Source organism: Microtus pennsylvanicus, chromosome 5 (genome assembly GCF_037038515.1).
Source record: "Microtus pennsylvanicus isolate mMicPen1 chromosome 5, mMicPen1.hap1, whole genome shotgun sequence".
Taxonomy (NCBI): domain Eukaryota; kingdom Metazoa; phylum Chordata; class Mammalia; order Rodentia; family Cricetidae; genus Microtus; species Microtus pennsylvanicus.
In genome coordinates this window covers 99,746,067-99,759,330 of record NC_134583.1, presented here as the reverse complement: position 1 = coordinate 99,759,330, position 13,264 = coordinate 99,746,067, and the positions used below count along the sequence as shown (strand labels likewise).

General features: G+C 41.2%; 1 protein-coding gene across 1 annotated transcript in view; it reads right to left on the bottom strand.

Annotated features, from left to right (window-relative positions):
• The window catches only part of Trpm6 (transient receptor potential cation channel subfamily M member 6), a 114,763-nt gene extending 112,679 nt beyond the window's left edge, over nucleotides 1–2,084 (bottom strand). Inside the window, exons 1-2 of the mRNA XM_075975251.1 lie at nucleotides 2,049–2,084; nucleotides 724–797 (exon numbers count right to left, since the gene is read on the bottom strand). Coding sequence (XP_075831366.1) covers nucleotides 724–797; nucleotides 2,049–2,084 — 110 coding nt within the window. The remainder of the gene's footprint in view (nucleotides 1–723; nucleotides 798–2,048) is intronic.
• Between the last annotated feature and the right edge of the window lie 11,180 nt (nucleotides 2,085–13,264).

Sequence of the window (13,264 nt, the reverse complement as noted above, 5' to 3'; positions counted from 1 at the left end):
ATTTTCCGTAGACCTTTTTTCCCCTGCTTCTTACCAGCTGCCTTGCTGGACTTTGTTCTCTGAGCAGTTTCCATAGGGTTGACCAGAGCGTGGAGTTCTCGAACTCGACCCTGCTGCCTAGAATCGGCCTAAACACAAAGCCTCAGCAGGAAACCGCAACTAAGTCTCCTGACCCCTTTGGATCTCTGCAATGTCCCTGACGTGTCCTCTACAGTCACCATCTAGTTGGGATACTTTAGGTGGAATAAAGAATAGCCACAACATTTTGAGTATTCACTATGGAGATAGTAAAAATTATCTGCCCTCACTTGGTGGGTATATAGCCTTATATCCCTATGACGTCTGTCCTGCCTCCAAGGGGAACTGCAGTGGCACATGGACCGGAATCCACCACAAGGCGACAAGTAAGTGATATTATTATATGTAATTTTTTCCTCTTTGAGTTAACGATGTCTTTAGATGGACATTTTAACAGGAACATATTGGTGGCAGGCACTGGGGCTGTCGTCATATGTAGCTGACAGTTCCTTCTCTTAGTAGATTTTCTTCAATCTTCAAAACGGGCTTTTATAGAGTACAGGAACAAACAGATTGAAATGAGTAAATACCCTCACTCCATAGCTATTATTAAACACTCTACATAAGTGATATTTGTAAATTTCTTCAAATAGCACTTGAAGTAGTGCCACGTTTAAGAAGGAAGAATGAAATTTAAAACTGTACCTGTGAGGGTCTTTTGTGCTGGGTATGAATTTGTTACACTCTCTCTTGTAGAATACCCCTTCAATCCAAGATTTCTGAAACAGAGAAAAATGTTATTTTGTGATCCGTTTTAATGACAGGTGAGTGTGGTATAACTATGGTAATTCAGGTAGGCAATATAAATGTGATCATCATGATATTCATTAAAATACCATGACCAGGGACTGGAGAGCCAGTTCATTTGGTAAAGTATTTGCTGCAACAAGCGTGAGGGCCCTGAGTTCAGCTCCCTAACACTCAGCATAAAAGCCAGATGTGGTAGCATGCACCTGTAATTGTGCTCTGGGAAGGCAGAGAAGAGAAGATCCCTGGGTTCTACCAGAAAACTAATTAACTGACTGAGTAATAGAAGAAAACACCAATGTCAATCACTGGCCTCTCATGCACAACCACACATGTATGCATTCATACACAAACCAAATCAAATCAAGTTAAATACCCAGTTGCTTCTACAGCCTAATGCTCAAAATACAAAATCAACTGATGCAGAATTTCATCTTGAGTAACAAGGTCGTAGTAAAGCTATAACTGATACATTCCCTTAGACCTGCTAAGACTTACTTCCAGGTCTTGTGCCATAATCCCAACAACACATGACTATTGTGCTCTCCATACTTTTTAAAAAGAAGAACAAATACTATGATTTACTCTTGACATAATGGGGAAGAAAGGACATATGCGCTGGTTTTCTCTAAGGCGATCACAGGGGCATGTAAAATGAATCATTCAATCAGAAAAGCCAAGGCTAATAATATTAGGAGACTGGAGGCAGAAGCAAAATCTTCTAATCCAAATTTAGCCATAACTCCCTCCTGCTTGACCTTAATTCAACCTCAATGAGTTTTTTTCTTAAACATCTATTAAAATAATAGAGACATAATTTTCTACATAAGGCAAACTGAAACCTTGCTCTATTGTCATAGATATTCAGGTATGAGCCAATGGTATTGCTCTCACAAACACCGATAGCACAAAAGCCAAGGATATTAGAATAAAAATGAAGAAAATAGAGATATTTTGGTTGAAAGAATGAAAATATTCACTAGAATATTAATTCTGAACCCCAAGTATTTTCAAATATGGATCCATCTAATCGAAAATCGTGCACTCTTCATAATGATTGATTGGGTATAACTAGGTGATTGTGAATTGGAGTCATGAGGACTGAAAAGGTCTTATCGCTCTTTAAATCCCAGCATGACTGGGATGTCAGAACACTGGAAAGCATGTCAAAGAACAGTTCCCATCTTGGCTGTTTCTTGAGACAGCCTGTGAGCACAGCTTACCATTGGCAACTTCACTTCGTGACACAAAACCTCCATGGGGACCTGAGGCTCACTCTTTCTTCTAGCAAAGGGTCTTCCATTCTACAAAATCCAAGTCATAGCCAACTGCATTAGAATGCATTCCAACTGCATTCAAAGTCTGGAAACACAAGACAGGGAGCCACCATTGCGCCCAACTAACAGACAAGCTTGGTTTTGTCATAGTATAAAACTGCTTTTGGGTTTATTTTTATTTGTTCACTTTAGATGCTATTTTCTATGTCTAGACATACTTTGACTTCATAAGTGTATATGCACCACATGTATGCTTAGCTACTCCAGAAAGCCAAAAGATGACATCAGATCCCCTAGAACTGGAGTTATGAGCCACCATGTGGTTTCTGGGAATCAAACCCAAATTCTCTGGAAGATCACTAAAACCTCTTAACCACTGAGCCATCTCTCTGGACCCCTATATGAAAATATTTTGATGCCCAAATAGCCTAAGGTGTGGATATAACTTTAGAAATCCATACCAAGTATAATGGAATGCGGGGGAAGTAACTGTATTCTAAATGCACAAACTCTAAATCCAAGGGTCTACTACTGAATACAGCACAAGATAACGGATCCAGATCTGAGTCAGATGGGAGAGGGGGCGGTGGGACCCTAGTCCTTCTGTCCCTTTTGCACAGTCTGCAACTATTTGTGTGAATTAAAACACACTCAATAAACTATAAAAATATAAATCCATAAAAATCAAAAATGACAGCATTTAAAATTAACAAAATTAATGAGACAGGAGCTCATGACATATTTATTATAAATGGCATGAACACTAAGAATCATTAAACTCTATCCTTATTAAAAAACATTAACAATTTTACCCAGCTACTCTACAGACATATTAAATATTTAATTTTTGCAAAGTATTAGCGAAAGTGCTACTAAGGCATAAATATGTCTTCAAAGAATTTCTTACTCTGAATTTCCAAATATTTGAATCTATTAAATAATTCAAAACTCCCTTGGACAGGCTTCCATGCTTACATAATGGGAAATCTGTTACAAATATGACAAGGTTCCTAATGTCAAGAAAAGTAGAAGCGAAGGGAGGAAGAGATAAAGACTGATAATACATCATATGAACAGTAGTCTGTAAAAAAGAATTGCAAATCAGATACAATAACAATCAAATTATTGCCTCAGCTCCTTCAGAAGCTGAGCTAGGGGAATCCCAGGAATTTGAGCCCAGAATGGCAACACAGCAAGATGCTATCTCCAAATACAAGTATATAAATAAATAAACTAAACAATCAGCTGACTGAAAAGAAGGGCCCTCGTTTAGAAGCATATATACGTACATATATAATATATATACACACTAAGCAAGCTGAGCTCAGTCTATTCCTTTTTTCAAATATGCATTTATTTTATTTTTTATGCATATGAGTGCTTTGTCTGTGTGTATGTAAATGCACTATATATGTGTCTGATGCCTCCAGAGGCCAGAAGAAGGCACAAGATTCCCTGGAACTGGAGTTATGGACAGTTGTGAGTAACCATGTGGGTGCTGGGAACCAAACCCAGGTTCTCCGAGAGCAGCCAGTGCTCTGAACTGCTGAGCCACCTCTTCAGCCCCTCGGCTTATTCTTTTCAAAGACTAGATAACAAACTCTCTGTTCTGACTCAATTTCTTCATTATCTATTTGCTCATTTGCAAAAATGAAAATGCTAGCCAAGACTAGCTCATCCAGGCATGTAGCTCAGTGGTAGCACATGTGCTTAGTATGTATAGCCCAGAATTTAATCCTGGCACAAAAAACAATAGTTATAATAACACTCCGTCATAGGCATATTGGAAAGATCTGTTCATTTAAAGTTTAGATTTCTTCCAAGGACTTACTATGTCTCTATAAAGCTTAGCTATCATCATTAGCTATACCAAAGGGTAAAATTAGTATTTGGTTATTATATTTTTGCCACAGAACAAAGTGAGTACCTCCAACTCTCCCTCAAGGACTCCTCAGAATATGATGTAACGGCCTTACACCTCCACTTTCTCCTTAAAGTCCAGATGATGCAGACCCAGTGTTAGTCATTTATGTTGTCCTAGGCCCCTACCCAAAAATTGTTGAATGAACAAAATGAACACCCTCAAAATAAACCTATGGGTACCATTGTATATAATTTTCCTTTCAAGGGTATAAACAAGAAACCTGTGATGTAACAGAAACAGAGAATTTTTTTCTTGCAGTTCCTATGCTTTAGCTCAAAACTGTAGCAAAAGCTTCCAGTCCCAGCACTCAGGAGGCTGAGGCAGAAAGATGGATAGTTCAAAGCCAGCCTCAGCTACATAGTGAGGATGAGGTGCTGTAGCTGACTCCATAGGTCAGCACTTTTTCCTTGTCAATTTGCCCTTGAAGGAGAAAAAGGCAGAGAAGAACCAGGGTTGGCCTCAATTTCCTTCACCCTAAATTAAAATTACCTTTTACATCCAATCTTAGACCCGAGGTAAAGCTGGGAAAGACAAAGAAACACCCAGAGATGGGCCTTGTAATAGCCACCATCCGTGAATGGTCCCAGCTCACACTACTGGTTTTTCTACAAGGCTGGTGACTGAACCCACACCTCGCACGTGCTGGACAGGGACTCTATCCCCAAGCCACTTTCCCAGGCCCTAGGGCTTTGAAATACTTTCCGAGCACAAATTCTTTCTGTGGAATCTCTGAAGAGACAGATTCTTGGAAGCGTCCCTTCATTTTAAATACCCACAATTCATTTTAACATCTGAGGGGCTAAAGGAAAAAAAGGAACAGATCACTTATTTTCATCCCAAAACTTTTTCAGTCCTTCAAAGATCACACAAGAACTTCCCCACCGGAGATGACTCGCTCCCACTTTGACGTCACCTGTTCTCCATGACACACAGCACGGCACTGTCACAGTGTAGCTGGATACATTCTGCTGCCTGTATTTATCAATTTTATTATGACCCACTTTAAATGAAGACAGTATGCACTTAAAGAATCAAGTCGGCAGTGGTGGGTTTGCCAAGCATGTACAAGACCTGGATTCCAAACGCAGCACCTCTAAAAGAGAAAAGAAGGAGCATTGTCTGGCCTACGAGTGCATCAGTAGATAAAGCACTTGCCTTGGAATGGTGAGGTCTGAAGTTCAAATCTCCAGCTCTCACGTGAAAGCCTGATTTATGTGGTGACTCACCTATAGCACCAACATACTGGAGGCAGAGATAGGGAGGCCCTGGAACAATCTATGTAGACAGACTAGTGGAATCAGCCAGCTCTGAGATCAAGTGAAAGACCCTATCTCCATTTGTAAGATAAAGAGCAATCAAGATGCCCAATATCAACCTCCAGTCACTACATGCACATTCACACAATGGAGAGAGAGAGAGAGAGAGAGAGAGAGAGAGAGAGAGAGAGAGAGAGAGAGAGAGAGAGAGAGAATGGGAAGGATAAAAGGAAGGAGAGAGAGATTCTAGTTACAGAGATTATTATCTTATGTATCTTGGAATTCACAGTCTGTAGGAAACCACAAGAATGGCTCAAATGACACAATAATAATTTCGGACCTCAGAGTGACATTTGATGCTTTCTCTGTATGACTTCTCCCTTAGAGCAATTCCTTCTTTCAAAATATGTGTCTCATAGATAAACCATCTGCTGGCTCAGGGGAGAGAAGTCACTCCTTTGGGAGAATCAGCTCTGGGAACTATTGTGTAAGTCTTGCGTGAACTCAGAAAGGATGTCTTGTCTTCTTCCTCAAGAGAAACAATCTCAAAAAAAAAAAAAAGCATTCCTACCCAGAATGTCCAAGAATTTAGTATCTGTTCCAGCAACACTTCTATGGGTATATTGACTGAATTTCCATTAAGTATTCTTCCAGGAAGCAGAATTTAGAAATACTCACAGAAAGAAAACATAAAAGAACCTTATTCTTTTTTCTCTTTTTTGATAGTAAAGGTGAGCCATTTTTATATTAGTAATTTCTATAACATCCCTAAAGTAGAATGTCAGTCAAATAACCCATGCATTACTAAAATGCATTTTCTTCTATGTAAACTAAAGATCTTCCCGTAGTGCTCTGTTAGGTGAAAGCATTAAGAATCACAGAATGAATTTTTAGACTACATGAACTCATGGACAAATAAACAATCCATGCCCATGCCCTTCACATGGCCAAATGGGAGAGTTAGAGACAACAGTGTCCTCCCATATATAAATAATAAAGTTGTCATGCCCCCTTCCTGCCACGCCCCTTCCTGTCTCTTCTTACGTTCTTTAAAGTTCTAAAGGGCTCAGGATTTTCAAAATATCAGTGAAAGATAACTTTTCCTGAGCTGTCACACACAATTGTCCAGTCTTAGGAATAACTACAAATGTCAAGTCAGGAGTGCTGGCACACACCTTTTATCCCAGGACTCGGGAGGCAGATGCGGGGGGATCTCTGGGAGTTCCAGGACAGCCAGGGCTGTCACACAGAGAAACCCTGTCTCAAAAACTCTCTCCACCCGCCAAATGCAAATGTAAGACACCTGGGAGCTCTGGGCATGCTTTCACTTTGATAAGAGAAAAAGAGAAAATTACTGGGCAGTGGTGGTGCGCATCTTTAATCCCAGTGCTTGGGAGACAGAGGCATGGGGATCTCTGTGAGTTGGAGGCAGCCTGGTCTACAGAGTGAGTTCCAGGACAGCCAGGAATACACAAAGAAACCCTGTCTCATGGGATGGGGAGGAAATAGAAATCTCTTCTATTAGTTTTTCTTTTGATGAGTGTCCCTGGATAATAAAATGGGAACGTTTTAAAGCAAACACCAGAATATCCATCTCATTACAGTTCTAACCTATTAAGACCTTTCTGGAAGATGCATAAAAGCCCCTCCCACTTCCAAGGAGCAAAAAAGCTGCAAATGTGTGTCTATGAACGCAAGATCAAATCGACGGACCTATGTACAACGGGCAAATGCACAGCCACTGAGCTACATCCCAGTTCCTACTGATGGTCTTTGTTCATGCTAAAAAAAAATATCAAATCAAAGTATCCAAAAGGTTAGTAAGATAACACCCACGTCCACAACGTACTTGACAACACACTTTCTGGGGACAACTGACTGTGTTGTTTTTCATATGGTTGTGATAAATACCTAAGGAAATACTAACCTTGGGAGGAAAGGTTAGTTCTGACTCACAATTTCTGAGGTGTTAACCTACCATGGAAGGAAGGCAGGGAAAGCAGGAAGACAGAGGTCCTAACCAGCCAGGAGGACCAGGAAACCCAGAGAACTCACACCCGGGCCATCGATGGGTAATACCTTCAACACCAACCCAAGCAACCTGATTCTGCTCGCTAGGCCACATGTCCCCAAACAGCTTCACAGACACCAGTAGGACTGCCATCATCACTGGGAACTAAATGTTCAGACTCATGATCTGTGGAAGGTATTTTACATTCTAAATGTAACACTCATAAAATTATATGTTTAAATAATTGACTAAACATTAAACTTAAAAGAAATGTAACTTCCTAAGGAAACAATTAGGAATTTCAGGCTAAATGTTATTGTGATCATCTACAGGAACGCCTTTTTTTATTTTTATTTTCCAATGTAGCACAGCAGAAAGAGCATAAGAAAGACTTTCCTTCTTAAAGTCTGCTGCATCAGGACATGATGCACTGGCTTGTCAGTCCGGCACTCCTGAGGCTGAGGCAGGAGGACTGCCAAGAGTTCCGGGCCTTCCTGTACAGTGAGAGCCTGCTCAGATGTGGGTGGGGATTAAATGGTAGAAACCTATGCCACATTATTAAAATCAGACAAACGCAAAATCTCTTCAAAAACCAGGGCATGTTTTTAATTCCAGCAGTCGGGGAAGTAGAGACAGGTGAATCTCTTTGAGGCCAGCCTGTTATGTGTGACAGGTGTCAGGACAAACAGGGCTACATACAGAGACCCAGTCTCTAAATAAATAAATATATGGACAAACAAACAAGCAAACAAACCCTCTCTAAAACAATAAGAGAAAAGAGCCAGGTGTGGTGGCTTTTGCCTGTAATATCAACAGGAGGATACTTTGGGTTCAGGACTAGCTTGTGCTACGGATACAATGAGTTTTAGGAAAGCTTGAAAGGCAGATTTAAAAGTATAAATATATCCAAGTAAAACCTCTAGAAAGGAATTGGTTATATCTTGTTGAGTCACTGGTCAAAGGGAACCACAAAACGCTCCCAAACATCACCGGCTATTGTCAAAATACTCTCCACAGCCTGATGGACAAGCCGTATTGCTGAAGACAACACTATGTCCTTGAACGTGGAGACGAAGCTTAACTGGCGCCAAGCTAGCAGCTTCACCCCTGCTGACTTGCATTCACGGGGCTGGAAGGTACTCTGCATGCCACTGGATGAGTGATAATGATCAATATCTCCTAGCTACAAATCCTGGGACATAAATCATGAACCTACAAGATAAACTGGTGCAATAAATGTTACGGGTGCAACCAACCACCTAGAAAGGTTATGGGCCTAGGAGAAAATGTATTGCTATTATTCCGATAAGAAATATAGCAATAAAATGATTTCTAATTACATTCTGCTATGGGCATAGATCAGTGTCTCTCACTCAGCCATGATCAGATAAGCTTCCTCTGCAGAAAATGGGAATACAAAGAACCGTAATTGGACAATGTTCAGAGGGCAAGAGACCTCGGGATACTCAGTTCTAAATGGGGCGTCTCCGTCACACCCTCCCCTCAGGGCTCAGGGAACCCTGCAGAAGAGGAGGCAGAAAGATTGTAAAAGATCCATGATGAATGACTCCAGGAAGATGAGACAGCATCTTCCAGCTACAACGGGACGGAACGGATGCACACATGACCTCACAGAGACTGTGACAGCTTGCATAAGATCAGACAGGGTCCCAGCCTTGAGGGGGAAAACTGGGGTCCTAACTCTAACCAAGAATTAATTGCAATTAGTACCAGCTGCAAAGGAATAATCGGTTTTCTAGCCTGGACTGTCACAGGACAGACCCCATGCCTAATGGTAATTGGCCAACACCAAATTAACCCTGTGGTGTTTGTTCATTTGCTGTTGTTTGGGTTGCTTTTGTCTTATTGGTCTTTTGTGTTTTGTGGGGTTTTTTCGGTCTTGTTTGTTTTTACTTTAAAACAAACAAAAGATTTTTTTCTTTAAAAAAAAGAGCAAAAGAGCATGAGGTTGGATGGGAAGGAATCGGAGAATGGGAAAATAATCAAAGTATATTATATGAAATTTTTAATTAAAAAATAGAAAGTATGGACATGGCTAGTGAGCTGGCTCAGCAGCGAAAGCCTCAGTGTGTGCCACCAAGCCTAACAACTGAGTTTAGTGCCCAGACTCACATGGTGAAAGGAGAGGAACCCACAAGTTGTCTTCTGAATGCCAATCGCTCACCATGGCAGGCACATGTGCAGACACACAGAAATAAATATCTATTACAAAGGTTTTTAAGGGTAGGTGATTTGTCTCCATCCCTCATCAGTAACAGTTCATGTTAAAGAATGTTTTTCAAATTTGGGGGATTTCAGATTCTTTAATACCCTAAAATCTACCAAGGATTGTTGACAAGCTTTATTGAGTTATGTCTGCTGGTACTGACCACAGTGACTGGAGAATCCAGAAACATTCATGTTAGGGCTCTTATAAAAAACCATGTGGTCAGGGAGGAAGAGAAAACGGTGGAAACAAGATCCAAGTTTAAAGTAGAGGATGAAGGGCTTGGGGGGGGGGGGCTAAAGAACAGCTCCTATCCACGATGATGACTTGACACACAAGTCCACAACAGTTTCATCTCAATGAAAATAAGTACATTATTACAAAACCAGGAAATCTCAGAGAAATACATCCTTTGTGATTAAAGCTACAAACAAACAGAAGAGGATGACGGGTTTGTCCATGATGACCAAACTGAATGAGAGAACAGCCAGGTAGAAGGAGGTACTCCGGGGAAAAACAACAGAGGTATAAACAACAGCCACATGCACAGGCACAAAAGCACATATGCTTGTGCACGCACACACAGTGGTCCCTACGTCAACAATACAACCCAAAATCTGGCATTAACATAGCCTTTTATATATGCCAAGAGCTGTGGGAAATGTTCTTTCCTTAGCTAAACTATTATCCATAATTTGATGACTAGTACCAATAATTGCTCCATTATGCAGAAGAACAAGTTCTGTCTAAAACAGCTGTTCACAACCAGTGGGTCATGACCCCTTTAAGGGTCAAATGACCTTTCACAAGGGTCACATATCAGATACCCTGCATATCAGACATTTACACTATGATTCATAACAGTGGCAAGATTACAGTTATGAAGTAACAATGAAAATAATGTTGTGGTTGGGGGCCATCATAACGTGAGGAACTGTATTAAAGGGTCACAGCATTAGGAAGGATGAGAACCACTGCTTTAAAAACAAGGGCAGAAATCGTCCACATGATGTTTTATAGGGCAAGTTTATGTGAAGGAAAGTAGGGCTTGTGTGAACACAAAGGAGCAGTTAGTGAAAAGAGAGAGAGAGAGAAAGCACTTCAGAGAGAAGGAAGGCAAAGGAAGAAGGGAAAGAGGGACAGATGAAGACATGAGAAGAAAGAAAAACGACCATGGAGATGTTGGTGAGGGCTGGGTGGTGCTGTGCACAAATGGTTTGGACAGTCAAGGGCTCAGCTGGTAAGCTGGCTCTGCGGGTAAGGCCACTGACAACTTGAGTCCACTTTGATACCTCAGAACCCACAAGATGGAAGGAGGGAACCAACTAACTGCTGAAAGCTGACCTCTGACCTCTACATGCACACACATGCAGATGTGTACACACACACACACATACACAATCCCTAAATGTAATTTAATTTTTCAAAAAAAAAGAGAGAGAGACATGCTCAGAATCGCAGAAACTGTTCACTCCCCTGATACACAAAGAGTGGCTGGCATGCTTATTTTCCTTGGTAATTTTGTACAAGGCTCTATTTTCCATGTTCTACAAAAAGTTTCAGGGCTGGAGAGATGGCTCAGAGGTTAAGAGCATTGCCTGCTCTTCCAAAGGTCCTGAGTTCAATTCCCAGCAACCACATGGTGGCTCACAACCATCTGTAATGAGGTCCGGTGCCCTCTTCTGGCCTTCAGACATACACACAGAATATTGTATACATAATAAATAAATAAATATTAAAAAAAAAAAACAAAAAGTTTCAGTCAGTTTAGCTCTGAGGTCTGTAAGTGTCTGCTCTCCCTTCTGTCACCCTCAGCCAGAGAGGAAGAGGAAGGAAGCTCACCGTGCATTCACCATCCCCTCTCTTGTATTAGCACCACATGGCCCGGTACCATCGCCGTGTGTTTTCACCTTGTGTCTGGTGAAGCTTGGGCTCGCCGTGCACAGGAAATGCTCTTAGAATCTCCGGTGATTTTTAGAATGGACCCCATAGCCCACATATTTGAATGATTTGTTCCCAGTTGTGGAACTGCTTGAAAAATGTTAGGAAATGCGGACTTTTTGCAAGAGGCATATCTCTGGGGGGTGGATGGATTCCCCACCTCCTCTCTCTCTCTCTTTCTCTCTCTCTCTCTCTCTCTCTCTCTCTCTCTCTCTCTCTCTCTCTCTCTCTCTCTGCCTTGTGATTGTGAGTCAGATGGATGCTCTCGGCTATGGCTCCAGCACCTGTCATAATGATTCTTGCCATGATGATCAGGGACTCATCCGCTGGAACTCTAAACCTCCTTAAACAACTTCTTCTTCTTCTTCTTCTTCTTCTTCTTCTTCTTCTTCTTCTTCTTCTTCTTCTTCTTCTTCTTCTTCTTCTTCTTCTTCTTCTCCTTCTCCTTCTCCTCCTCCTCCTCCTCCTCCTCCTCCTCCTCCTCCTCCTCCTCTTCTTCTTCTTCTTCTTCTTCTTCGTCTTCTTCTTCTTCGTCGTCGTCATCGTCGTCGTCATCACAACAGTAGAAAAGCAACTAAGACATAATGAAAAGTACCCACGAAATTTGGTAGATTGGGAGCATTCATAGCAGCCTATTAGACACTCCAGAGGAAGCACCATCTTCCTGCTACATAATAAGTAGGAATTTCTCCTAAATTTTAACTTAAAAGTGTGGGCCTCAAAATTACTGCATATGTAAGTAAGGATAAGACTCTGGGAAGGAAGAGCTAAAACAAACTCGCTCTCTTGTCTAGCCTACAGGAGACCCCAAACAGCAACATGGATGAGTCTTTCTTAAAAGATTACTTTATAATTAACTGTATGTTGGGTGAGGGTGGGGTGTATGTGCACAGGAGTGCATGCACCCTCAAAGACCAGAAAAGGGCATTGGACCCCTGGAGCCAGCGTTGCAGGCAATTAATTGTGAGCCACCCAAAGTGGATTCTTAGAACCAAGCATAGGTCCTGACATAGGAAACCAGATCCTGGCAATTGGGGGGGGGGTCGGGTCTTATCTTCTCCCAGTGCCAAAGCTCAGACCCAGGCTTCACATATGCTAGTGTTCTACTTCTGAGCTATATCCCCCAAATGTACCTTCTAATAGGTAATGCTCTAAATGGTACAGAATCCAAAAGACGGCAGATGCTAGCAAGAATGTGAGCTGCCTGCCTCACCCCTCTACTGGAGCCACTGGTTCCCCTTTTCAAAGCTAAGCTCTGTTACACTTCAATGGACATTCTTCCAAAGACATCCTGTGCATTTATAATATATACAAAAAATTTCACAAATATGTATCTCTATGCCTCAGTGTTTTAACATTAATAATGATGTTACCAATACTCATACATATTTGCTTATGGGAGCCAACTGATATGAGTTGATACAGAAATCTTTATACAAAGCAAATAACCTACTCATATAAATCTGTCATTCTTCATTTTATATGAAATGTCCCTGAAAGCATAAGTTTCATGCACATCTGTATTTGTGGAGTAGAAATGTAAGAAAATGCAGATAATACTATCTTGTTCTCCATGCAGACTGTTGATTTATGAGTAAAACCATGAGTTATATCTTAGTCTATTTCTCTGTTGCTGTGATCAAACACTAACCCAAACCAGCTAGGGAAGGAAAGGATTTATCTCATCGTATAATTTATTATTTCTATTATTATCTCATCCTTTGAATTTCCAGGCCACAGTTCATCGTGGAGGGAAATCGGGCAGGACTCAAGCAGGTCAGAAATCTGGAAGCAGGGGCCACA